This window comes from Epinephelus fuscoguttatus, linkage group LG4, assembly GCF_011397635.1.
Source record: "Epinephelus fuscoguttatus linkage group LG4, E.fuscoguttatus.final_Chr_v1".
NCBI lineage: Eukaryota > Metazoa > Chordata > Actinopteri > Perciformes > Serranidae > Epinephelus > Epinephelus fuscoguttatus.
In genome coordinates, this window is record NC_064755.1 from 21393757 (window position 1) to 21418878 (window position 25122).

Genomic DNA, 25122 nt, shown 5'->3' on the forward strand with positions numbered 1-25122 from the left:
GATGCAGTGCATTCTGGTAATTGTAGGTTTTCTACCTCTTGAGCAAACGCGAATGCCCCAGCCTTTTTTCTCTGTTTTCTCTGGTCATGTAGCAACAATTTCAAAAGTAATCATGTCTTTCTACTGACTGCCTTGTTTTATGAAAAGCAGTTACTAATGATAATTCATAAAAATGTGTCTGAACTAACAAGGTGATGTGCACTCATGTACACAACAGAGAGGCTAAGATGAGAGTGTTAATGTGCCCAAAACTTGATCTAACATGAGACAGACAGATTTGGGGTCATGATCCTATTGATGCAAGTATCAATCCTCAAAAAAAGACTTAGTATTGGTAGTAAGTTATTGTAAGATGAGATTTATTTTCATTATTTTGCATTTACATAGTTTAATGTTAACTACATTCATATATTGTTTACATATTTTATTTTGCTCTTTACTTTAAATTTGGAACTATTTAACATCATGAACCTCACGTGCAGGTAATGAGAGTTATGATTAAGTTTGGCGGAGTGATATAAGATGTGAGATTCTAATATTGTTGTCGATGTTCAGTTGTCCTCTGTTCCTTTTTTTGGACATTAAAGTAAATTAAGTTACATAGAGAAGCTGTCCCCGTGCTCTTACTTCACCCACAGCCCTTTGATAGTTAATTCAGTAACTAGAACGTTTAAGACATTAGTTTTCCTTTATAAGATTTGGTTTTAATGAAAACTCATCTTCATCATTTGGCAGGGCTTTGGGTGAACTAAGATATTTATGTCAGTCCTGATCTGGTGTCTGACATTTAGACATTTTGTGGACTTCAAGAACAAAAAATACAATTTCCCTTATTCTGTTGCACACATACATACATACCCTCTGACACACACACACACACACACACACACACACACACACACCAACAGTAGACGAACACACACACAGTTACAGGGCACGTGTTTGCTCATGTGTGATCTCTCGCCACCTTGTTCCGCTTCCGGCTGTATTTGCATAATCTGCATTATGATGCCGGCTTTAATTGCCCACACCCAGGTAAGGGATCATGTGGTTAAGTGGGAGATCATAATTATGTAAATAATTGGCCTGACCACAGCAAGCTGCTACTCTCTGCCACCCATCTGGAGAGAGAGAGAGAGAGAGAGAGAGAGAGAGAGAGAGAGCGAGAGGAGGAGGAGGAGGAGGAGGAGTAACATCATGAGAGAGGACACAAATAGAGGAGAGAGAGGAGGAAGGGAGGGATGAACAAATGAGGACAGGAAGGCGGAGGAGAGAAGATACAGTGTGGAAGGAGTGAGGAGAAGAGGAAGAGGAGGAGAATTAGAAAAATGCAGGAATGTAGAGCAAAAAGGATAAAAGAAGAAATATGTGATTTTCTATATTTTTGATTTGCTGCAGACTTCACCTACAAGTTCCTCTGTTTTAATGTAACGCTTGATTCAGCTCCCTCTTTTGTAGTTGCCCCCATGAGAAAATGGCATCCTCAGCTCCAGAAAATCAATGAATTTAAAAACATAGACAGCTTTCTGCTCATAAAAAACACAGCTCAACTTAAATGATAAGACTGACAATACTTTATATTTTTCTAACGTCAAACGATTACATGAAAACACAGAAAACAAGCAATGAATCGATCCTCCTAACAAGTATTGCCTCAGTGAGTGTAATTGAGCTCATTCCTCTGTGCCACAGAGCTCCAGTGTCGTCCAGAAACTATTAAAAACACATCAATGAGCCACACTGGGTGACATGTTCCTTAATGAACGTGAGCATTTTAAGTTGATTTTAAACTGATCCCACACACACCATCCTACTGCTGTGAACACTCACTGGAGCACAGAACATGTATTAATCGGCAGTTTAAAATAGACCAAAGTCCTCCTCTTTATTCCTGTTTACGCTCGCTGTTTCAGGAAATTAGTTTATGCTAAAAGAATAAAATAAAACTATGTTTGGTACCTATTTTTGAAGATTTACATTGTCAGTGGGAACAATGGAGCTTGGGACTGAGTGCCACAAGCAGGCTGGAGATGTTGAACAGTGTTGAGGGACAGACTTACATTGATTTTGGTGTTTTCATGGAAACAGTTGACAATAACGAACACATAGAATAATGCCAGCATTATCTTGGGGGCAGTGGTGGTCTAAATGTCAGAGAAGCAGTTTGATCAATCCTTGTCTCCACTGAGCTGCCTGTGAGCAAAGCCTTTAACCCGCCCACTGCTCGGTGGCCACCAGGACAGACTTGGGTTGTACTGGGCAGCCTTTAGCTGTGACTGTGGGAGGAACAACCCCCCCCCCCCCCCACCCCGAATATAAATTAATTGAATTGAATATAAATGGCTCATTCTCAAGGTAATGAAAACATAACAATTATTATTTTCAGGGGATTATACACTAAAGAAAACATACTTATTATATTATATTCCATTTCTGCCACGACATCCCCCTAAATTCCATAAACTAGACCTTTAAGTATTAGAAACATGTGTAATTTAGAAGAACAAACAGAGAGGCTTTGATATAGACAGTGTACGAATGAGAAAAAATTTAAGGCAGCTGTGCGGAACTTTTTACCATTTATAAAACTGTCCCTATTTTGTATTACCCCCCCTTGAACATCTGCATATTTATTTGAACCCAACAGCAACAAAAAAGCCTTGCTCTAGTCTACAGAGTCTACACACCCGCAGTGGCCCACAGCGGCCCGCAGCCATTAAACCACAGAAGAAGAAGAAGGAGCCGTGTTTACAAGTAGGATTTAAGAAACAGGCTAAATGACATGTAGTAGGGAGTAGTCTCTTGTACAGTAGGTGGTGGTATGCACCTGGAAGTTGTTTGCGATCTGCCAATAAATTGAGAGAAGAAGAAGAGCCGTGTTTACAGAGTGTTCTTCGAGTAAGCGGTACCCAATGGGCATTGCTGAACACATTACAGTTTTACTAGATCTATCTATAAGGACTTGGTTGTACTTTCAATGTCATGGTGGATAAAGAAGGAGCACCATCTAAAAGAAAGAGAACAGAAGAACAGAAGAAGGCTAAACGGGACAGTGATAGGGCTCGAGCCCAAATGCGTGTAAACCTCGGTCGGGCATTCACCAAGTGGAGAGAGCTGAGAGATTTGAAAGGTTTTAAAACTGATCCCGAGTTGGCCCTTTTCCTAATCGACAGGTATGTAATTTTTGTTTTTATTTAGAGAATATACCGCAACTCGTTAGATGTTGTTTCACTTCAATATATGACGACATGGAAGTTATAAGCAAGCTAAATCTAACGTTAGCTGATGTGTCTAGTAACGTTACAACAAACGCCACAAAATTATCTGTGACTGTGACCATGAACACAAATATACAGCAGGCAGTTGTCCTCAGTTTATAAGAAATTCAGAGCTACACCAGAACATTTATGATTTTCCTCTCGCTCTCCAAAACAAATGCATGCGGTAATTGCCGGTTGCAGTCGAGATTTTACGAATGAAGTCGAATGCCGGCTGCAGTCGGAATTTTACGACACCAGGCTGTGGGTGTCATACTGCTTCGACCAAAGGGGGCACTATAATCAACGAAAACGTAAAGTTCTGCACGGCTACTTTAAAAGATATACAATGTAATCTGAAAAAAAAAAGCACATATAAACCAATTTAGCAAAAAACTACCAACAATGGCATAGAAAAGATTTATATTACATTGCAAAAAGGCTTTAAGTTTCGAACAAATTTTAACATGTAAAACTCCATCAGCAGATGAATCCCATAATGTGATCAAAAGCACCAGTATAAGTGCCCTGGACCCTGAGGTGGAATTGTCAACTACTGTTTTTCAAGGTCAAGAAGTTCTTTAAGTGTTTGTTTAAATTGATATTTAAATTTCTGGACAAATGTACAAACTTCATATGATCGAAACCTTTAACCTCACCCCTAAGTCTTAACTCTCAAAATGTCCCCTTTAAGACATCAGATCCTGTGAAATGTCTTTATTTGGGAAGATTACACACACACACACACACACACACACAAGTACACACACACACACACACACACACACACACACACACACACACGCACATACACGCCTGCCACTGTAACCGCTGCACAGATGGTAAAGGCAGCAGCCCCTTCACACAGACAAAGGGAAGGTAATTCTCTCTGCAGGACGTGAACAGAGCTGGAGCTGGAAAAGAGCAGCACACATCAACACTCCCCTCCCTGTTTCCTCGTCTCAGCCCCAGGCCAACAAACATCACAGGAGTAAACTGACAATGTGTGTGTGCGTGTGTTTGTGTGTGCACAAAATGTGTGTGTTAGTGAGAGAGTGTGTGTGTGTGTGTGTGCACCCTTCTGAAATAGGCTTGAGGAGGAGAGACAGGAAAAATAAGAGAAGAGAGGGAGAAAACGAGAGAGAGATAAAATGAAAAAGAGAGGGAGAGTGTGGAGAGGGAGGAGGTAATAAACAGGATTAGTGCTTATCTTTACAGCACTGTGTGTGTTTGTGTGTGTGTGTGAGTGTGTGTGTGTGTGCACGTGTTTTGCCCAAGGAAAGAGTGACTGACTCCAGCATTACCTTTGCCAATGTGTCTCCATCCCCAGGTATCTCTTCTCTCTGGACTCCCTCTGCTTTGTGTGTGCTGGTACACAATGTTCTCTATGTGTGTGTGTGTGTGTGTGTGTGTGTGTGGGCATGCACGCGCCATTATTAAAACCACAGTTACTCTGGCTTTAGTCTGTGTACTTTGAGGGTGTGAGTTTATGTGTGTGTGCAGAGGTGAAAGTAAATACATGTGCTTACAGTATGTGTGCTGCTGAGCCAGTAGTGATTCTGTGCCGCTGTGCGTGTGTGTATGTATGTGCACGCCGTTTTGCATGCTGATTGTGAACATACCACTGTATAGTATGCGAGAGAGTGTGTGTGTGTGTGTGTGTGTGTGTGTGTGTGTGCAGCTGCCTGAGGATAAAAAGCGTACTCACCTCCTTGTTGCCTTTGCAGTTTGTCTTCACTCTCTGAATTGCCAATAAATCTTGCCATAGTGTGTGTGTGTGTGTGTGTGTGTGTGTGTGTGTGTGTGTATATGCAGATGTACATAAGTGCGTGTGTGTGTGTTTGTGTGTGTGTGAATGCTCAGAAGGTGGGTTTAGTTGCCATTATAATGCTTGTCCAGCCACGTAGCGCCATTACATGTGACAGTGTTTCTGTTTGTAATCTCCTACCTGACCAGAGCTAACAGGCTGCTACAGCGTCTCACTTTCACTGGATGGGGAAGGAGGAATACATTTAAATAATCAGCGGTTTGGGTTCATGGCTGATATTATGCCTCGCTGCTTTTGTAAATGAGCATCTGTGTGCGTGTGCGAATGTGTGTTTATGTGCATCTGTTTTTGAAGACATCTGCGGATGTCTTGGTGGATTGTTCTTGCAGCAGTATCCCCAGCACTATACTCTTCTTCACCGGAGATGAATAGACAGAGAGCAAGAAAGCAGGAGACGGAGACAAGCCATGCATGTGCTCGTGTGTTTGCATGTGGCTGCGTCTGCATACAAATGTGTGTATGCTTGTGTGTGTGATGGATAGAGGGCTTTATGAGAGAGGAATAGGCTAATGACCAGCTCTCCAGAGGCAGTAAGATTCCTGGAGCTATTACTGCCGGAGTTCATAATGGCCTCTGTGCTTGGCCTCTTTTACACGCTACTTAATGGGGGATCCTACAGTCCACCGCCAAGTATAACCCACCCGGAGAATACACACCGCTGTGTGCTTTGACCCCTACACTGCAAGCACACACACAGAAACACACACACACACGCATGCACACACACACACAGAGCAGCACACGTTCAATCAGGTTTATCTTCTCTTTCATGCACCTGCAGTTACACACACAAGCTCATGTGTACATTTTACAGTTTATCTTACTGTCTCTCTCTCACGCATACACACACACACACACACACACACACACACACACACACATGCTATACAACCTGTATAGGTCACAAAGGATGGAGGTGAGACACCCACCTCAGAGAAAACTGAGAGTGTCTGCCTGCAGTACACAGCCAAACCATAAATCATGTCAGGCTACACTAGTCTCTGCAGACACACACACAAATACACACACACACACACACACACACACACACACACACACACACACACACACACACTCGTTCACTCCCCCTCTTTTCTCTTGTGTAGGTTTGAGTACAAGAGAGAGGGATTTGGGGATTATAGGGGAGCCTCACTTTTCTCTTTTCTTTTTCATCGCTTCCTTCAGTACTTGTTGTTTCCATAGAGAGAAAAGTAGGGAAGCAGGGGGCCGCTAATCTGTGCACACATGTACGTGTGTGTGTGTATGTGCATGCGCGTGTGTGTGTGTCCATTAGGGTGCATGCATGCGTGTGTGTGTGTGTGTGTGTGTGTGTGTGCGTCTTTCATCAGTGAATGGATCTCAGGGAAAGACTTGAAGGAGACAGTCTATTCATTGAGGAAAACATCAAGGCTGTTTGGTGCTACTGTGTGTCTGGCATCTTAGAAATGCAAGAGGAAGGGAGGAAAGAGAGAGGGGGGAGAAATAGAAAGTGAGAGGGAGGAGGAAGATGGACAAGGTAGAAATCTGCACTCGGAAGCGCAAATCGATGCAAAACAGCTGTTAAATAGCTGCAAAGTGGAGCAGCTGCTTGGGAGATGAGGAGAGAGGGATGGGGAGATGAAGGGAGGAATGATCAAGAAAGAGAGAGACAGGGAGACAGACAGAGAGGCCCAGGGGAGATGTTGAAATATTAGACTAAATGAAGCAGGCTGAGTGAGCCTATAGCGTATGATGACAGATGAATGTTAATAAACACATTTATTGCTCGCTACTTCATACAGTATGTTTGTTACTTTGGTGAATAGCAGAGGGATTCATGTAGAAAATCAGAAAACTCATCATGAGTATCCTCCTTACATAATGGTAAGAGTAATAGAATATAAACTGAATGAAGTCAAATTCAACTTAAGCTCTACGGTAACTTTGTCTACAGTACAATTTATATATTTTATATCTGCAATGACTGTGTGTAATCTGAAAGGTGCCGCTCTTAGAGAACCCACAAACAATTCTCACCCGACTCATCACTTCCCCTCAGATGCACAGAGCGTTTTAGCATTTTTCAGCTCATTGTTTTGGTTTTCCAGTTGGCAGTGTCATTTCCAGCCACTGCAGGTAGATGTTTAAAGTGAAAAAGGCTCTCATAAACCTGCTGCAGCCCCAAACAGCAGACAGACAAGGTTAACAGCTAGCTGGTGAACATATGGAGCATTTAGCAGCTTAAGCACCTGATATATTTTTTTCGGGGCTGAAAGAAGAGTGGCTATTGGACTTACATAGAGAAGGGAATTGAGAGCCGGTTCCAAATTGTCCAATCCATCCGAATCGCATGCCTCCAAGCTCCTTGTTTGTCTGACAGCTGCACATCACAAAACAATGTCAAACTCCTGCATCGTCACTGCTGGAAACTCGCAACTAGAAGGAGTCATGGCAGAGAGGAAGAAACGCTCCAAAGCCTGGCTTCACTCCAGGAAGAAAGATGACAACAGTGCTGCTTGTAATGTCTGTAAAATGATCATTTCAAGTAGCGGTTGAAACACCAGCAGTATGTTGACACATCTTTCTAAGCAATATGGGCTTTAATACCAGGAATGCCATGTATTTGACATTCTACACACGACCGCTGCTTCCCAACAGTGCAGCATGCCCATTACTGAGGGCAAATATCTATATTAACATTGGCATCATGCTGAGTCACATGTATATTTTTGCTACACTCTCTACTATGTTTTTCTACACTGTGTTGGAGAGGCAGCTGCCTTGATGATGAAAACCCGTTTAAGCCTACTTTTTCCACACAGAAAATTGATCAGGAATCAATATGGCAGTCAATAAAGAATCGGGCTAATAGGCAGAATCAATAATGGCATTCATCAGGTCACCAGAAACCTAGTGTAATTGGTCTGGCCTGACACTTCAGTTTGCTACAAGCTCTGTGTTGTGTTCATGGACAAGGCAGGAAGGAGAGGAGGAAAACTTCTGCCGTGCTGACCAGGGGGATTTATTCTCTGTGCAAATCACATAAAAATCAGCACAGCAACTTTTCTTGATCAGCTTTCCACAAACACACCTCTCCTCATGAAGTCCAGAAAGGAAATGACGGCCCCAAAATGTTGGTCACACAACAAAAATCGAATTTACCAAAATAAAACTCCCTCAAAATAAATACAGAAACAAGTATGAACACATAAAGAAAGCAACGACAAAATATGAACAAATACAAAAGATGGACTTGGTGAAATACAAACCTATTACAATTACACATCGGTTACAATAGCTCTACTTGCTCAGTTGGGCAAATGTCAAAAACAAATCAAAACGAGAGGGTGGATCTGACCAAGAACCTGAGGACATAATCCACAGATGGTCTGTCACTCAGAGCAGCCATGCCCTTACGTATGTGTAACTTTTTTATTATTTTTTTTAAAGATTATTTTTGGAGGATTTTTGCCTTTAATGGACAGGACAGTGAGTGAAATGGGGAGACAGAGAGAGAATGGGGACTGACATGCAGCAAAGGGCCGCAAGCCAGGAACTGAACCTGCAGCTGCTGCAGTGAGGCAATACCTCTGTACTATCCACTACAATACCAACGCCCCACATATCTGCAACTTTAAGCCTTAATAAAATGTAAAAGGGTTAGTCATATATAAATTCAACCCCGTACAGTTTTCATGAATGTTATAATTAGCTATAGAGACCAAAGCCATTTTTGTACCAGGCTGTGACATGTTTATTTCTGCTGTTAAGTTAATTCTAACATGGAATTGACTGGAGCCAGCCTCAAGTGGCCGTTCAAGGAACTGCAGTTTTTGGCACTTGCACATTGGCTCCATTATTCAGCTCCAGAGGTTGCCACTTAGGTTTTTAGTTGCTAAAAATACAAGCAGCTGCTCAAACATGATGCCCCATTATAAAGGACACTATCCTCAGACTTAACACCTGGACCATCTGCAACATTAAAACCCTGCTGTTGATATTTGTAGCACGTCATTGCTACCATTGTGTAAGTCAAGATTTGGTTATTTTTCCACTGATGATGATAATAATATTAGTATGTAAAGTGGTGAGTTATTGTCAGCACCAGCAGCAGCAGCAGTAGATCAATACCAGCAGTATAATCATGATGAGTTCAATTAGCCAGCCAGTACTCCTGTGTACTGTGTGAGCGTACAGCAGCAGGAGGAGCTGACTTGAACAGATCTGATTGTCTCCGGTGGACAGTAAACATGTCCAGGCTGTGAAGTATCAGCAGTCTGGGGCCACATCTTCCTTCTCTCCATCCCTCCATCTCTCCAGGGAGCATCAGTGGAGCAGGTGCTCGCCCTCCTCCTCCTCCCTCCCCTTCCCCTCCCCTCCCCTCTCATACCCCGCCTCTCTCCCTCTCTCTGAGGACAGTTAACGTGTTGTCCTTCTCCTTCCCACATCACCACATCGGTGTGTGTTGTAGTGGTGTCGGGGAGATCACACAGTGAATTGCTGCGCGCAGAGCCTCTGTAATTTATCCACCTAAAGGATGCGCAAAACCCGAGGACTGTCTTTTATTTGGTGAGGCGGTAAGTTGTCTGTTTTTTGTTGTTTTACTACAGAACGTCCCGGGATTTGCTTTGTTGTGCACTGGTGTGAAATAATAAGGTCGTTCATTTGTGCGTATCCAGCCTACTGCTTTTAAAGTTACCATTAAGATTAATTAAATCATCTGAATTGTTTCTTGGATGTCGTCTGCGTTGCTGAGAGGTGACTTTATCTGATGACCTTAGGACTTTCCTTCTAAATTAAAAAAAAACACTTAAAATGTCTCATTATCTCCGCTATATGTGTTTCCCTGTGTTATAGCATCAGTTTGATGTGTGTGGGCAGTTGTGTGCTCACTTTGTACATCTTATCTTTTATTGTCTAGATGGGCTGCTGGAGGAAGTGAATTTCCACTTTTGTTGGAGGCTATTTTTAGATAAACTCCTGTAGAGTATAACACACACAGTGTACACTGTGTGATTGAATGAGTCGAAAATATGTAATCAGACAAACTGGTTCAGCTTGACGGACAGTATGAAGGCAGCAGGAGGAAACTGCTTCTGGTTTCCTGATTCAAAATAAATTGTTATCAACGTTTGTCACGGAAACTTGACCAGAAATAGTTTTGTCATAATAATTCAATCACAATTAAATACAATCTCTTTAAAAAAAAAAATAGTTTTACATCGCGTGTTTCCATGTAGCGAACATCGCATGCTCTTATTTTGAAGTTAGAATTCCGCACTTCCGGTTTCGCTCTGCTAATGGTGTGTGCCTTGACGCAGCCGCAGAAGGTGAGGCAGGCTGTGAAGGTGTTTGTGGTTCCTTGTTATGTTATCTTTCTTGTCAAACTCGTCGGTGATCACACACCGCTCCTGTTTGCTCCTGGTAAACTCAACTGACAAGGAAGACAGACCTGAAACACAGCGGTGTGTCACCTAGTTTCCTTGTGGTGGTTTTGTCACACACACACAGCACCCATGGGAGTCAGAGGAGTCGCTCTTTAATCCGGGGACCTTTAACAGCGACTGTATTGTTTGGCTGAGATAGATGCCGCCGGGTGCATTAGCAGCAGTCAAGCGGATCACGTCGCTTTTGTGTGTGTACACAGCCCGCAGGTGGAGTTCAACACACACACACACACACACACACACACACACACACACACACACACACACACACGCTCCATGCGCCATGTGCTGCTCCTGACCTGCCGTAGACCAGCTGCTCAGCAGGGGTTACTGAGTAAACCTCCAATCTCTTTAATTACCTCCTTCTCATATAGATACTGTAAACCCAGACTGCACTGCTCAAACACACCATGGCTTCAGATTCACACCAGTCTTTTTTAGTTATCTAAATTATTAAAACTGTGTGTATTGGTGAATTAATTGTTAAAAGCTAATAAACATTAATCACCATAATATTCATCTATGGCAGTGATACTCAACTTACAGCCTAGGGTACAGGGTGGCCCACCAACCATTTTCTAATTAACAATGAAAATAAATTGATTCACACTGGGGTTGTTTTGTACTTTAATTTTAAATAATGAGCATAAGAAAGCATGAAAATAGAGCATGTCTAATAAGAAAGAGTACAAGGAGAGGATCCCTCGGACTCCGTGACAGAGGTCTTGGTGAAACCCTGAATGTCCTTAAATGCTAGAAATGCCCTTGTGTGCACCTGACCTGTGTGGGCTGGTGTGACTGGGTTTGCCTCTTGGTGAAGATGAATGAGGACCACAGACTGTATATAATAATGGATGTAGCTGCCATGACCTTCGAAACCTCTGGTTGGACATTTTGGCCATCACCCGGTGATTTTTTGGAGCCAGAAGTGACCATATTTGGACAAAAGAGTATAGCTGTGGAGGAACAAGGGGTGGATCTTACTCATAGATTGCAACAACGCCTCGCAGACAGACTGTCACTCAAGTGGCCCCGCCCTTAAATATGCAGAACTTTGAGCCTTAATAAAATGTAAACGGGTGAGTTAATGAAAAAATTCACCCCTGTACAGTTGTCATGAGTGAGGAGATTAGCTTTAGAGATCAAAAACATTTTTTGTACCAGGCTGTAGACATGTTTAATTGGGCATTTTAACATGGGGGTCTATGGGGATTTACTGAGGGAGCCAGCCACAAGTGGCCATTCGATGAACTGCAGTTTTTGGTACTCCTGTGTTGGCTTCTGTATTCAGCCCCGCAGGTTGCTGCTTGGTGAGGACAGAAAAGGTCTCGAGGTTGAAATCAGGCAATTCATTTGTTATATATACCAATAATATCACTGTAGTTTGTTTATTATTTGGCACTTGGCCTCCTGTCATTTTGCAAAAGGGGCCCCTGTGTGAAACAAGTTGAGTATCCTTGCTCTGTAGTGTGTGTTTTTGGTAGACTACTCAGTGTATCTAATTATCTAATCCTACTTCTTATCTCTTGTAGTTTCAGTACCATTAGAGGTGAAACTATTGTACAGCCCATTGATTTATAGACAGAAAATTAATTGGCAACTATTTTGATCATCAATGAATTTATTTAATTAAGGTAATTTCCAGCCTTTCAAGCAGGAGGATGAAATATAATTGTATTTGGACCTGAAATTGATTTTGGACTGTTGGTCAGACAAAACAAGACAATGAAAGATGTCACCTTGGCACCTGCTAATAACATTTTCCTCTGTTTTTTTATGTTTAGTGTACCATTAGTTAAGTTAATTGTTTAAAGCTGGAGTGTGGCAGTTTTGTCTCCCCCTTCTGGCAGTGAGAGCAATTACATGAACACTGTTGGCACATACTTATGACATATACCTTCAGGTGAGCTCACTGTATCCCTCCTCCCACAGGAGCGCTCTCTTTAATCTTTTTTATGACTTTAATCCTTCCACTAAGTGCTGAGTATCTTTTTTTACCCAGAGCATCCACTCCAGAAACTTTTCGTGGACGCTTTTGAGGATTTTCCACCATAGTTTCTGCCATACTCCTAGCTCCTGCTGCTCCGTCACTATACTCTCTCCCCAACATCCTGCCCCCTTTGCCCCTGGCTGGCTTCATAAAATGCACAATTTCGGTGCAGGTCCCACCCACCCTGAGCAAACTTTCATGCTCTTTAAACTATGTCAGCTGCTGTGGGCATCTGATAGTGATACAGATGGGTTTACATGGGTTGGAGTTGATGGGAAAGCTGAATGTGTTCCTCTAAGTGATGCCCCACACATCACTATAATTATGTCGAGACACTTCAGTGACATCATCACTATTCACGAGCTTGTAGTGAGACCAGGCTGGGCGATGATAGGCTAAATCAGCATTGTGTGAACTCATTTGGGATTGATGGTAACAGACAGTCATTTACATGTTAAAGTCCGTCAATCCAGCTTTAATTGAGAAGTCAATACTCTCTTGAGCTTGGAAACAACATTTGACTAAACACTATCCCCAAAGGACCATTTAATATCTGTTCTGGAGCGTCATATTGCATTGTCTTTGCCAGTTGTCATTGAATTGTACTTTAGCAACTTCTGTAGGTGGAGGTTCAAAGTTCATTGGTGACCTTAAACAATAGTTTAGAAAACAGTGTGACTAAATATTTCAGTCCATCAGAAATATAATTGCCAATGAAAGTAATTATTAGTTGGACCTTTAAGTAGTCCTGTTCTGTCCAAGACTGTGTCATGTAGTATATAGTGTAAAATGCATTCCTGAAACTAAATCTGCATATACTGTACTGCAGACTGAATCTATACTGCAAAGTCCTCATCTTCCACATACTGAGAAAAAAAGAGTTGGACGGGCACAACATGGTGACACAAAGCAAATTATTTTGTTACAGCGCCGACAGCTGACACAGAAGACGGAGGTGATGACAGGAATAAATCAGCTGCCAAGGCTGCTTTCCTCATTGCTCCAGTCTAATCTATTCAGTGGTAATATACGAGGAAATAATCCATAAAATCTGTAAACTTAATTTCCTCAGAGACAACAGGATCAGCCCCTCTTCTGATTTGCTGACCCAAACCTCACCTTGAATGTTACTCTTTTAACACCAACGTCTTTGTTTACTACAGCGATAGTTGTATTGCAGCACACACCTCAGTTATACCCTGCACTTTATACTTAACCAGCCTGTCAGGCCGCTCTACGTGCATCTGCTGGTCTGTTTGTTTTCGTACACCTTTGTGCAATGAGAGTGTGTCTCTGTGTGTTCTCCCCTCTCGTGTTTGTTCAGATGGTTGAGGTCTAGCCACCTTGGTGTCTGCACCTGGTGAGCAGAGCCGGCCTCGGGCCAGAAGAGGGGGAGCTGTGGCTGTCAACTGTTTTGACACGACCCTCTGTATACACCTCCAACGCTGAACACACAGACACACACAAAACCTGCGGGCAAGAGTCAGATGCAGCCAGGAGCCGAAACAATCTGAGACAGAGTAAGATTGGTTTGCCTCAGATTGTTTTATCTTTTTGCATCATCTCAGTATCAGAGAGAGGCGAGACTGAGCCACACGCTGCAGAAAAGATCGATGACTCGGAGGAGAAAAACAGAAATGCAGCCGACGTGATGGGAGAAGCTGTCGAGTGAGTGGTAGGAGACTGAGAAGGAGATAGCGAGGAGGAAATGACAAGGCAAAGGAACGATAACGCGGACAGATGGAAAAAAGAGTGAAAGTCCCAAAACAGCTGCTATTTATATCTTCTTTCTGTATCTGACAGACAGTGACAAGATGCTCGTAGACAAGTACACTGATTAGAGACATGGAGAAGGGGTCACTGGGAGAGGAAAAGTGCCCTGCAGCCAGGAGGAGGTGCAAGCGAAGGGCCCGAGTTCAGGGGAGGGGAGACGAGAACAAAACAGATGAAGAGTTTTCCAACGTAGCCATCCTGTTTGCTGACAGCCCACATTTCTGCTCTAAGCTGTGGCGGTGATAATTTATAGACCTTTCACTAACATCTCGACTCTGTTATGATTGCACAGTAAACATGGCGCTGCTCTAGCGGACACACGGTTTAATATAAAACAGAGTAATGACTGCTACACTTCCCATACTCTCTCCGTCTTTTCCTGCTGCGTGCTGCTAATTCTCTGCTCCAGTGTGTCTTTGGATGTTGCTTCCTGTTTGTTTTTTCGCTGGAGGTGTTGGTTATTACAGTATGTGGTTTTTCTGCTCCATTTATCCCGGGACCATAAATGCGTGCTGGCTGTTTGGTCCCTAGGGGTCACATGCATACGTTTTGTGACGCACAATGCCTGGATCTTGAGTCAGCTAATTCTGCATGAGCCCGTCTTTGCCATGGATTTGCACAGACGGCTCGCATATGTGTGTTTTTTAGGTTGTCGGGTCTCGTGTGATTTTTCTGACGTTTATGTTAATTTGCGTGCCTATTCTTGTGTCCGTGAGTGTGTGAGATGCCGGAGTGGGGGAGTGTGTGCGTTGTTTATGGATTGTAAGGAAGTGTTAAGTGTTTCTGTGCGAGCTGCAGAGTGACTGGAGCTAGTAAAGCCATTTAGCAGCCCCTGGAGTAACCCTGGAGACTGCTGTGTTGACGCCACTCTGACTGCTATTACAGACAAGTTTAAGAGGCTGTAAAACATTTGGCTACTTCTCCTCTGCCTCTCTTTCCCTCTCTCCTTGTGTGTGTGCTCGTCAGAGGAATTTGAAAAAGTCTGCCAGCTATTGTAACAGCAACAGTAGCTGTTGTTGTGATTAGTATCAGCTGTAGGAGCCCAAATAATAATGTCTTAAAACTAGAGTGTATATTGTGTTAAGAGACTGTGTGTGTGTGTGTGTGTGTGTGTGTGTGTGTGTGTGTGTGTGCACGCTCATTATTGGTGTATTGTGAGGTAACTGTTTGTAAACACAAATGAGGAGAGTCAATTTAATGTCTAAGTGTTAACACAGTAGCCGACACAAGAACACACACACTCAGACATGCCAACGTGATGAGGGTTAATGAGTAGGTAGTGTGTTACAACCTCTTCTTCCATCCTAATGACCCATCTCTGCTCTCTCTCACTCACACACAGACACACAGACACACACGCATTGTGCTTTTTTAATGAGCTGACGGGGCAGAGCAGGTCCCCCCCGCTGTCCTCACTGTTCCCCTGTGTAGTCAGTGTTTGTCTGTTTTTGTGTGTGTCAGATAGAGAGGGAGTGAAAGTGAAAGAGAGCGAGCGAGAGACACAAAAAAGGTGTCAAAGACACAGGCCTCAACATGTCCGATATCACTTACATCATGTAGAGCAGAGTGGGATTGTGTGTGCGTGTGTGTGTGTGTCTGTGTGCGTGTGTGTGCGGATGAATGGAGTCACACCCGGATTTCCATTTCCATTTTGGCAAAGCTGGTAGTTTTATTATTAGTTTGTGGCATACGTCAGGATATTTTTAGTCACGGCTGGTTGATGACTCTTTGGACGGGAGCGTCAGTTGGTTGATGCACGTCTGGTCAGCTGGTCCAACACTTTGAGCCTGAGAAACATTATATATGTAATTTGATGAATTGCAAAGAAATTTGTTGAAGATATTTCTGGTTCCCAGAGGATGAATTGTGACTGATTGACTTTCATTTAGTGACACCAGCAGGTCAAATTTTAAACTTGGGCATCACTATGTTTCCAGCACACATTAAGACTGGGGACACTTACAATAAGGTGATTGTTGCGAGCCCAAAGAGACCATCTGAGAACCAACAATATAAGAGACTCTGCAAAAACAGGCTGCATATGCACCAACTTAAGAAAAATGTAAAAGATCTTAATGAATAATTGGGATATGTCACATAGAAAGATATGGTGCAATTTTAAATAGTCAAAAGGATGTCTAAAAAGGATGTTCACTAAAAAAAGATGAGATGAGATTGTTTTTATTGCATTACAGGACTCTCTGTAATGCAATAAAAATATTTGTTTCTTAAAAGAAAACCACACCTCCCACATGACCATTGTTATATCAATTACTCACCCAGTGTTATGTTGAATTCTTGAAGAAAAAGTTGTTTTTCTTGCATGAACAAAGAATCCAAAACCACCAAATATTGTTGATGAATTTAAGTCATTGGGGACCACGTTTAACAGCAGCAAAACTATATTTAAACATCTGTTTACAAGTCGTGCAGTATGATCCAAGTCTCATGTATCTAGTCACATGCTCAGTGCTTCCCAAACACATTGCATCATCTTGCGTTTAGTCCTCTCCAATGGGGACTGGAAGTGAAATTAATCTCTGCTCCCACTTTCAGTGCTGGTCAGAAACAATGTTTGCCATTTTTGGATTCTTCGGTCTAAGGAGGCATGCAAGAAAAACAAAATTTTCTGAATTAATCTAACTCAATATGGGTGAGAAGTTGATAAACAAATGGTCATTTGGGGGCGGTGAAGTGATTCATCAACCCAAACCCAAAATATAAGGTAAAGTGATTCCAATTTGTTTTAGTACCATTTTAATTTTTAACATGAGCATAAGCTGTCAGAATTGTAAGCATATTTAGATGTCTCCTTGGATAACACCATGTGTCACAATTATTTTTTACCAAAATTATTGTGACATTAAATTTTCATATCGTCCCACGCCTATTTAAATCCTTGAAAGAGTTTTATGTTTTCTGCAATGTATCTTCCCCTGCTTCGATATGTTGAAATCACCAACCTACAGCTCACAGCCTCTTGATGTTTTCCTCCTTGACACCTACGCCTTCAAATTTTGTGCAAGACAGTTCTCTTGCCTTCAGACATTGATATCTTTACTGTGGCTGAACAGATTTTTACTGTTCAAATTGCATTTGAAACATCCTTCCTCCCCTGTGCTCTTAGAAAGATAGCCCTTACCAGTCTCAAAGAGAAATATTTGGACATTTGTAAATCTTTTAAATCACTAGGATGACAGATGTAAAGTGTGTCTTATTATATTACAGGAATTTAGAGCTGGGGAACATATGTACTGTCAGGATGATGCCATCATTTTTATCACAACGTTAATGTGTTTGTATATTTGTAGTAATGACAGTAGCTCATATATTACATGCTAAATGTAATCATGTCAGTATGTTTACACTTGCATTCATCTCAAAGTGAAGTTAAGAAGAAACTGCTGAACGTGACGTGACAATGTCAAACCTGGCATGTCCGGGATGTCCTTTAATGACTAATTTAGAAAGGATAAACCCTTGAGATTATGGTAAAGACATGGCCTTTCCAGTGGCACCATCCTCTGCCCAAACTTACATTTTTCTGCTCCAATATTGATGAATATCAAAGTCGTCTCTCCATTTAACCTCCGTCCAACAGTTCTCTGGTGCACAATGAGCATCACAGCCTCATGAGGCTGCAGGCATGTCCTCCGACTCGTGTTTATTTATTCAGTCATCACTTTAAAAAAAGATTCCTAAAGGGAGTTAAATGTCTTAATTTGTGTTTAGGGCTGTTGTGTGTTTCACCCTCCAACCTCCTGCTGTCCGGGGCAGCAGAGGTCAGAGGTGAAGGGTGACAGGCCACTGTCAGAAACTTCCCCTCCCCCACCTCACCCCTGTCCACAAAGCAGACAGAGCTGACTAGCAGGGAGACAGAGTGATGGATGGAGGGTTAACACTACCCGCTGCCACGCACACACATACACACACAGAGCTCAAAACCACACACACACCCTCCCCGTCATCACCCTAAACCCTCCTCCTCTTTCTACTCCCCCCTCCCTCCATCCCCCCAACCACCCTCCCGGGAGTGTGAGCCAAAAGGAGGATGGATGAAGAATGAAGAGAGAAAAGAAAACGACAGAGAGCACAGTTTGAGAGGGAGAGAAGGGACAGCTAAGGAGAGAAAATGGGAAGATAAAAAGAGTGACAGAGACGAGAGAAGAGAGGAGGAGGAGGCAGGATGGAGAGGGTGATAGATGGGGAGGGAAGGGAAGGGGAGGTGGGGGAGCGGTGGATGGAGAGGAGGAGGGGGGAAGTGGATAGAAAAGAGGTCACGTGACCACGTAGCAGCTGCAAGGCTGAGAGGGAGAGAGAGAGAAAGAGTCTCACAGAGGAGCAGAAAGACGACGAGCAGGAGGAGAACAGTGAGCGGGAGGGTGAGTGTGTCTGTTTGCATGTTTGAATTATGCTTACATGCATATGTTAGTATGTTTGTGTTTGTGAATGACATGAGTAAATATCACAGGAATAGCCCGTGACAAAAGATTGTAGGGGAAAAAAGAGAGGAAGAAAGAAAGAAAAAAAAGAAAGAAACAGAGAGGAGATTATTTGTGTTGGCTTTTGTTAAATAAGCTCCAGTATGCTGAGATAAACGAGACGCACACAGAGAGAGGGAGAGGAAGGAAGGACTGAGTGAGTGGAGAGGAAGGAGGGAGAGAAAGAGTCGATAGAAACTGTCTTATCATCTCTCCCTTGACTGCTGGGCTCAGCAGAGACAGAGATATAGACACACACACACACACACACACACACACACTCACACATTCACACACACAGCCTGTCAGGATCTGAGCTTTTACTCTCTTCATCTCTGTTTCCCTCTCTGTGTGTTTCACTTTCAATTTGCTTTATCGGCATGACATGTAAATACGTAAGTGTAGCCGAAGAATTAAAGCAAAATAGTGGGTGAAAGAAAGGAAATAAAACGTAAGTTAACTATAAAAAGGTAAGAGAAGAACAGTGAACATTAAAGAAACACATACATCTTGTGTAGCCTTTTGTCTTCTGATGTTTAAACACATCATGCATGTGAGAAGCATGTTAGCTGTGTACATTACACACACTAGACCTGTCATTCAGAGCACTGTGATGTAGGCTGACACACTCTTATCTGTCTGTGTTGCTTTGTGGCAGCTGGTAACAACCTGGAGTAGCTCTTTCAACACTTTGATTACATTTAACTGATTATTGGTTTTAAATTTTCAAAACATGCAGGAAAAATGCGCATGTACATTGCTCTGATGGATCTCCACTTCATGTCCACTTACTTTAAGATTTGGCTCCTGTTCATTTCTTCTCCCTCTCTGTGTTTTCCCTCACTCCTGCCTTCATATATCTTCCATTCTCGCTCTGTTTGTCGCTCTGCAGCTTCCTCTGCCTGTCTTTGCTCACGTGTGAAAGCTGGCAGGTAGAAGGCAGACGTCTCATCTGGCGTCTGCAAATGATACGAGATTTATGATACTTTGAATTAACAAAACTCAGAGAGCTGACCGCCCCTTTTTAGATCGCCTCTTCAAAAAAAAAAATCTTTCATGTGACGAGCAGAGCATTCGATAATGGTGTTCAATGTGCACGTATGAATTTTTCATGAGTGTGTTTACTGCTTTGGCTGTTTGTTTGCTCTTCCTGTGGCATGTGTGTATCCATGTTTGAAAGGTGGTTGTGTGTGTGTGGTGGTAATGAGGTCATTGCTGTAGCAGGCAGGGGGGCTGCTGGCTAATTCCAGCTGTAATTAACATTAGTGGGTCAGTAAGAGGGTAGAGGGTGAAGACAAAGGTTACGCTAATCACGTTTGCTCTTAGTGTGTCCACTGTTCAGTAGATCGATGGGTTTCCTGGTTATCTGTGTGCGTGCGTGTGTGTGGCTGTGTGTGTTTACTTGTGTGTGCTTGCATCTTTGAGGGCGTAAAACTGCAGTGATACTTAATAATGTTTGCGTGTAGATACTCCCGAGGTCTTAAGATGTGTTGGCTGGCTCCCTTGAGGAAATGGACATGTATGCACTCATGTGTGTGATTTGCTATTAGGGTCACCGCTCTATTTGACACAGCTCTACTCCCTCCACTCTTGTCTCTTGTGGAGCTGACCCACGCGTATGTGCTCACTATGATGTCCAGACACAAAGGCACACGCACACGCACACAAACACACACACACACACACACACTTGCCCATTCTCTTTGAGCACTTGTGTACGAGTCTCATTCATTCAAGATAAATGAGATACCAACTGTGTTCAAAACCTGACGCATGTTGTTACAAAATCATCCAAAGATTTTTTTTTAAAGAAAGAGGTGTTAATTGAATTCCCCAGTTGACAAAAGAATCACACACTATTTTCTAACAGGATTGTCCCGTGTTTTATCGAGGTATATCAAACGATAAATGTCATGGTGAAATTTCTCCATATATCAAAGCTCCCCCAACATTTCCTCCGGCTCTCCTCCTCAGGTATGAACCATGAGTCCAATAAATCACCATCATTAGGAATGATCTCCACGGCAACTCGCACCACGGCTACTGTCAGTCCCCTCAGCCCACTAACCAATGGGAACGCAGTTGCCCAATCTGCAAACTCCGGATTCGCTGCTGCCCTGCGTAAACTGGCCAAACAGGCCGAGGATCCCAGAGGTGAGTGGTGATCTTACTTCTTTAAAACCCAGAGCTGCACACAAACACACACACACACTCACACACACACATACAATAAACTCCTCTTTGTTGTCCACACTCCAAAAAAACACCTCTGCTCCTGCTGTCTTGGTTGTTTCAACATCCTTTAATGTGTCCGTATGTTTTTGTTGTTTGTCAACTCTGAACAGAGAAACTGAGCTGTAAAACTAAGTCTTAAGGGAAAGTTCAACATTTTAGGTGATATACTTACAGTATTTCCTTTTCATGTGGGGAAACCTCAGTTGGTCATTTTTACACTTTGTTTTGTGGACAGATTAAAGGGACAGTTCACCCCAAAGTCAAAAATACATATTTTTCCTCTTACCTGTAGCGCTCTTCATCAGTTTAGATTGTTTTGGTGTGAGTTGCAGAGTGTTGGAGATATCGGCCACAGAGATGTCTGCCTTCTCTCCAGTTTAATTAAACTAAATGGCACTCGGCTTCTGGTGCTCAAAGTGCCAAAAACACTGTTGTAAAACTCAACAGCAACATCTCTTTCCAGAGATCATGACCTGGTTACTCAGGGTAATCCACAGACCTTGTTGTGAGCAGTTTCATGAAGGAACTATTTTCTTTCTACCAAACTACACCCACCAACTGTATCACTGGGCAGAAGGAAGCGTGCATCTACTCATGCACAAGATTCTCATGCTTGTGAGATGTAAACATTAATGGCATCCATCTGGGCTTAGCTGTAACGTTATCTAGCTCAGTGGTGCTAGGTGAGCTAGCAGTAGATGCACACTTCCTTCTGTGCTGTGATTTAATTGGTGGGTGAAGTTCAGGAAAGCAAAGAGAGAAGCCATCTCTAAAGCTGATATCTCCAACACTTGGCAACTCACCCCAAAACAATCTAGAACAGTTTGTCGGTGAAGATTCTCAGTCATCCAGGTCGTGGTAATAGTAAGTGCTATATCGTAGGCAACTGGACTTGCTTGTGTTTCTTGAAGACGTTTCGCCTCTCATCCAAGAAGCTTCTTCAGAATCTAGAACAGTGTTTCCCAACTGGTCCAGCCATGGGGTCCAGATTTCTCACTGGTCATTAGTTTGAGGTCCCACAGTTTAATACATTAAGAGTCATACTTGCGTTTGGACATGTCATCAAGCTAGTTTGCTGTCTCTATTAAATAGCTGTCCGTTAGTCAGTCACTCTACAGCAGGAAACATCACTTCAAAATAAAAACTCTGTGCCAGAAATTCACTGTACTAAAATAAATTTGACACGTTTGCGAGTCACTTGTGGTCCATTCAGAATGGAACCCGTGACCCACCAGTTGGGAACCACTAATGTAGATGATAAATAATAATGCCCCTTTAAACAAACCAGATATAAGATGTTAATCAGTGAGCTGTTGCGGTGCTAGCTAACCTCTGTTTCCATTCTTTACGCTAAACTAGGCTAACTGTCTCTTGGCCACAAATTCCTATTTAGGTACAGATGTGAGAGTGGCGTCAGGCATCTCAGCTTACTCTCCGCTGGCAGGCAAATAAGTGTACTTCCCAAAATGTTGAACTATTCCTTTAAGATGTAAATGAGGTGTTAATGACAGAAAATTGCACATTGTATTGCAACACAGTGGCAATAATTGTGCAAGCAGATCATTTCACAGACCAAGGTTGTGTTTTGTGGATTAATGTAAAACGTTTTACTGCCTGGGAGCTCGCTGGTTGTGCATGTGTGTGTGTATAAGTGTGTGTGTATGTGTGTCCTCACTCAGCTCATTGGTGTCCTAATGAAGGTGTTGAATAAGAGCTGACCTATCCTGACCTCTCCCTCTCTGTCTCTTCCTTCATCCGTTTCCATTCATCTCCTAATAATGAGAATCTAATTACAGCCAATTATAACAAGCTCTCTCTCTCTCTCTCTCTCTCTCTCTCTCTCTCTCTCTCCCGTTCTCTCTTCATCATCATCTAGTTTTCTTCCTCTTGCTCTGTCCCTGCAGCTCTTTCTCTACCTTCTAGCTCTACATGAGCTCATTCATTCCCACCTTCTCTACATCTCATTACTTCTTCCCTCTTTCTATCTCTGAGTGTGTTTCTGTGTGTCAGCTGGTTGCTGAGTGTTACAGTAATAGAGTAATGGTAGCGTGAATGTTACAGACAACACACACACACATATTCTCTCTTTATCACATTTAACACCTCCCCCTTCGCCGTGTCACACCCCAGCCTCTTTTTAACACCTTCATTTATGACATCCTTCTTTCGTTCTCTCTGTATCTGATTTTTGTGGGTTTTTTCATCAGCGTGCGCGCGCACACACACACACACACACACACACACACACACACACACACTTTCATTTTGTACAATTTTCCACATCTCTTCTGCCTTGTGTACCTTTTTACACTTTCCTTTATTTCTGTCACATTTATCTGGAATGCTTTTCATCAGAATGATTGAATCACTGTTTACCTCGTCACAGGCCAGCACACTGACAAAAAAAAGTTTCTCTTTAGTGCGCCATCTGCATTATGTCGCAGGGGGATTGTTTGATCCTGAAAATCTTTTTAATCTGCCGTCTGATAGCTGCAGTTTGTTCCTGCTGTCATTAACCCCTGTCTCTCCCCGCCTCAGGTTCTGCCCTCAGCGGTGAGTCGTCTCCAGTCTCTTCCCCGGCCACCAGCCACAACTCGCCAGTCACCACCCCGAAGCGGGGCTCATTAGGGCCCCTCCTGGGCCAGACCCGGGGACACGGTGTCCCCAGCACCCCACCAGTTGTCACCATTGCCCCCACCAAGACCAGCAACGGCCTGTGGAGGGCCGACGGACGACAGGTAAGACATGTCATTTATCAAATGGTCGTACACGCTGGTGTTCCAGACAAATTTGAGACAAGACATCTGCTGCTCTCGCTCTGTGTATCTGTACTTTTTGTTCCCCTGTCTTGCTGGTTTCTCCTTTTCTCATTTCTCTCTCTCCCTCTCGTGCTCTCTCTCAGCACAGATGAGTCGTCTGTCTCTTTCTGTCTCCTTTATCCGTCCTCCTGCTGCTCCCTCCATTAAAGAAATAGTCCCAGTGCTTGTCAACATCAAACTGTCAAAACCAGCCATCTCTCCGTTTCTTTCTTTTCTTTCTAACCGACCACTCTCTTTTTCCATGTCTTGTCTCATTCTTTCATTTTCATGCTTTCACCCCTCCGCCTCATTCCCTCTTCCTCTCACTAATCAGTCCATGTCTTTTTCTGCAACACATGAGGGGTTTGTAAAGAAACCCTGGAGGCTGCCGAGACTGGCACCTATTGTGTTCAGCTTCCTGCAGTGTTTGTGTGCGTGTGTGCGCGCATATGTGTGTGTGTACTTGACCCTTCGCCACAAAAGGCTTAGGATGTGAAGAGGGACCAGTGTATGTGTGTGTCTGCGTGCGTCTATGGCTGTGTTTGCTTGTGGGTGTGCGAGCGAATTTAAGGTGGGGCGAGGAACCAGGCCCCTCACACAATGCAGGGGTTAGCCCCCACAGTAGCCACTTCCCCCTGGATCAGAGCTGCCTTTCTCCCCCTTCACAAAGACCACTCTGTGGCTCTGCCTGCCTGGGGCTCCCATTCAGACATTCAGAGAGAAAGAAGGAGGGAGGGAGGCAGGAAAACAGAGAATAGGATGTTAAGAAAGGAGGGGAGGGAGAGGAAGAATGAGCAGGAGAGCGACAGAGAGAGGGCTCTAAAGCTTTGTGTGGATTCAGTGTTTGTCCTTACTGTATGCAGCTTGTCCGAGAACGGGACGATTTAAGCTAAAGAAACAGACTGTTTGTGTGTGTTTATTGCTGCATCTGTGAAGGCCGCTGGCTGTCTGCGGGGTCAGAGGTCAAGGAATGCGATGGCTGGTCTCCAGACCCTCTGTGTGTCGTCTTTCCTTCTCATTTTGAACCAGTGAAGATTGCTGAATTAGACTGAGAGAGACGGTCTGTCGCTGGTTTGAATCTGCTTTCCATGAGTGACACATTCAAAACTATTCAAACATATTCAAAGCGCAGATATTTCACTGCAGGGCAAGTGTTGTACAAAAATCAGGTAGCAGATCGGGTGTTGCTGGGAGAAATCATTTGTTTTTGGTTTGTCTGTGGTCGGTCCGACCTGTATTGATGTCTGTTGCTGTAGCAACAAGATTTGACACATTATATGTGAAACATATGTTTTCTTCTTATCAATATATGGTTGTCCAAGGTTTCCTGGCAG

The 25122-nt window shown here is 43.2% G+C and overlaps 1 protein-coding gene across 4 annotated transcripts in view; it reads left to right on the top strand.

Moving 5' to 3' along the window:
• The window catches only part of LOC125887893 (genetic suppressor element 1-like), a 49387-nt gene that overhangs the window by 8971 nt on the left and 15294 nt on the right, over positions 1 to 25122 (top strand). For 2 of the 4 annotated variants that reach the window (XM_049574992.1, XM_049574993.1), the window contains exons 2-3: positions 20730 to 20909; positions 23529 to 23728. In XM_049574992.1, the coding sequence (XP_049430949.1) occupies positions 20730 to 20909; positions 23529 to 23728 (380 nt within the window). Of the gene's footprint in view, positions 1 to 9510; positions 9642 to 18594; positions 18657 to 20729; positions 20910 to 23528; positions 23729 to 25122 lie in introns of those variants that run through there. The other 2 variants (XM_049574994.1, XM_049574995.1) reach the window with 2 other exon arrangements.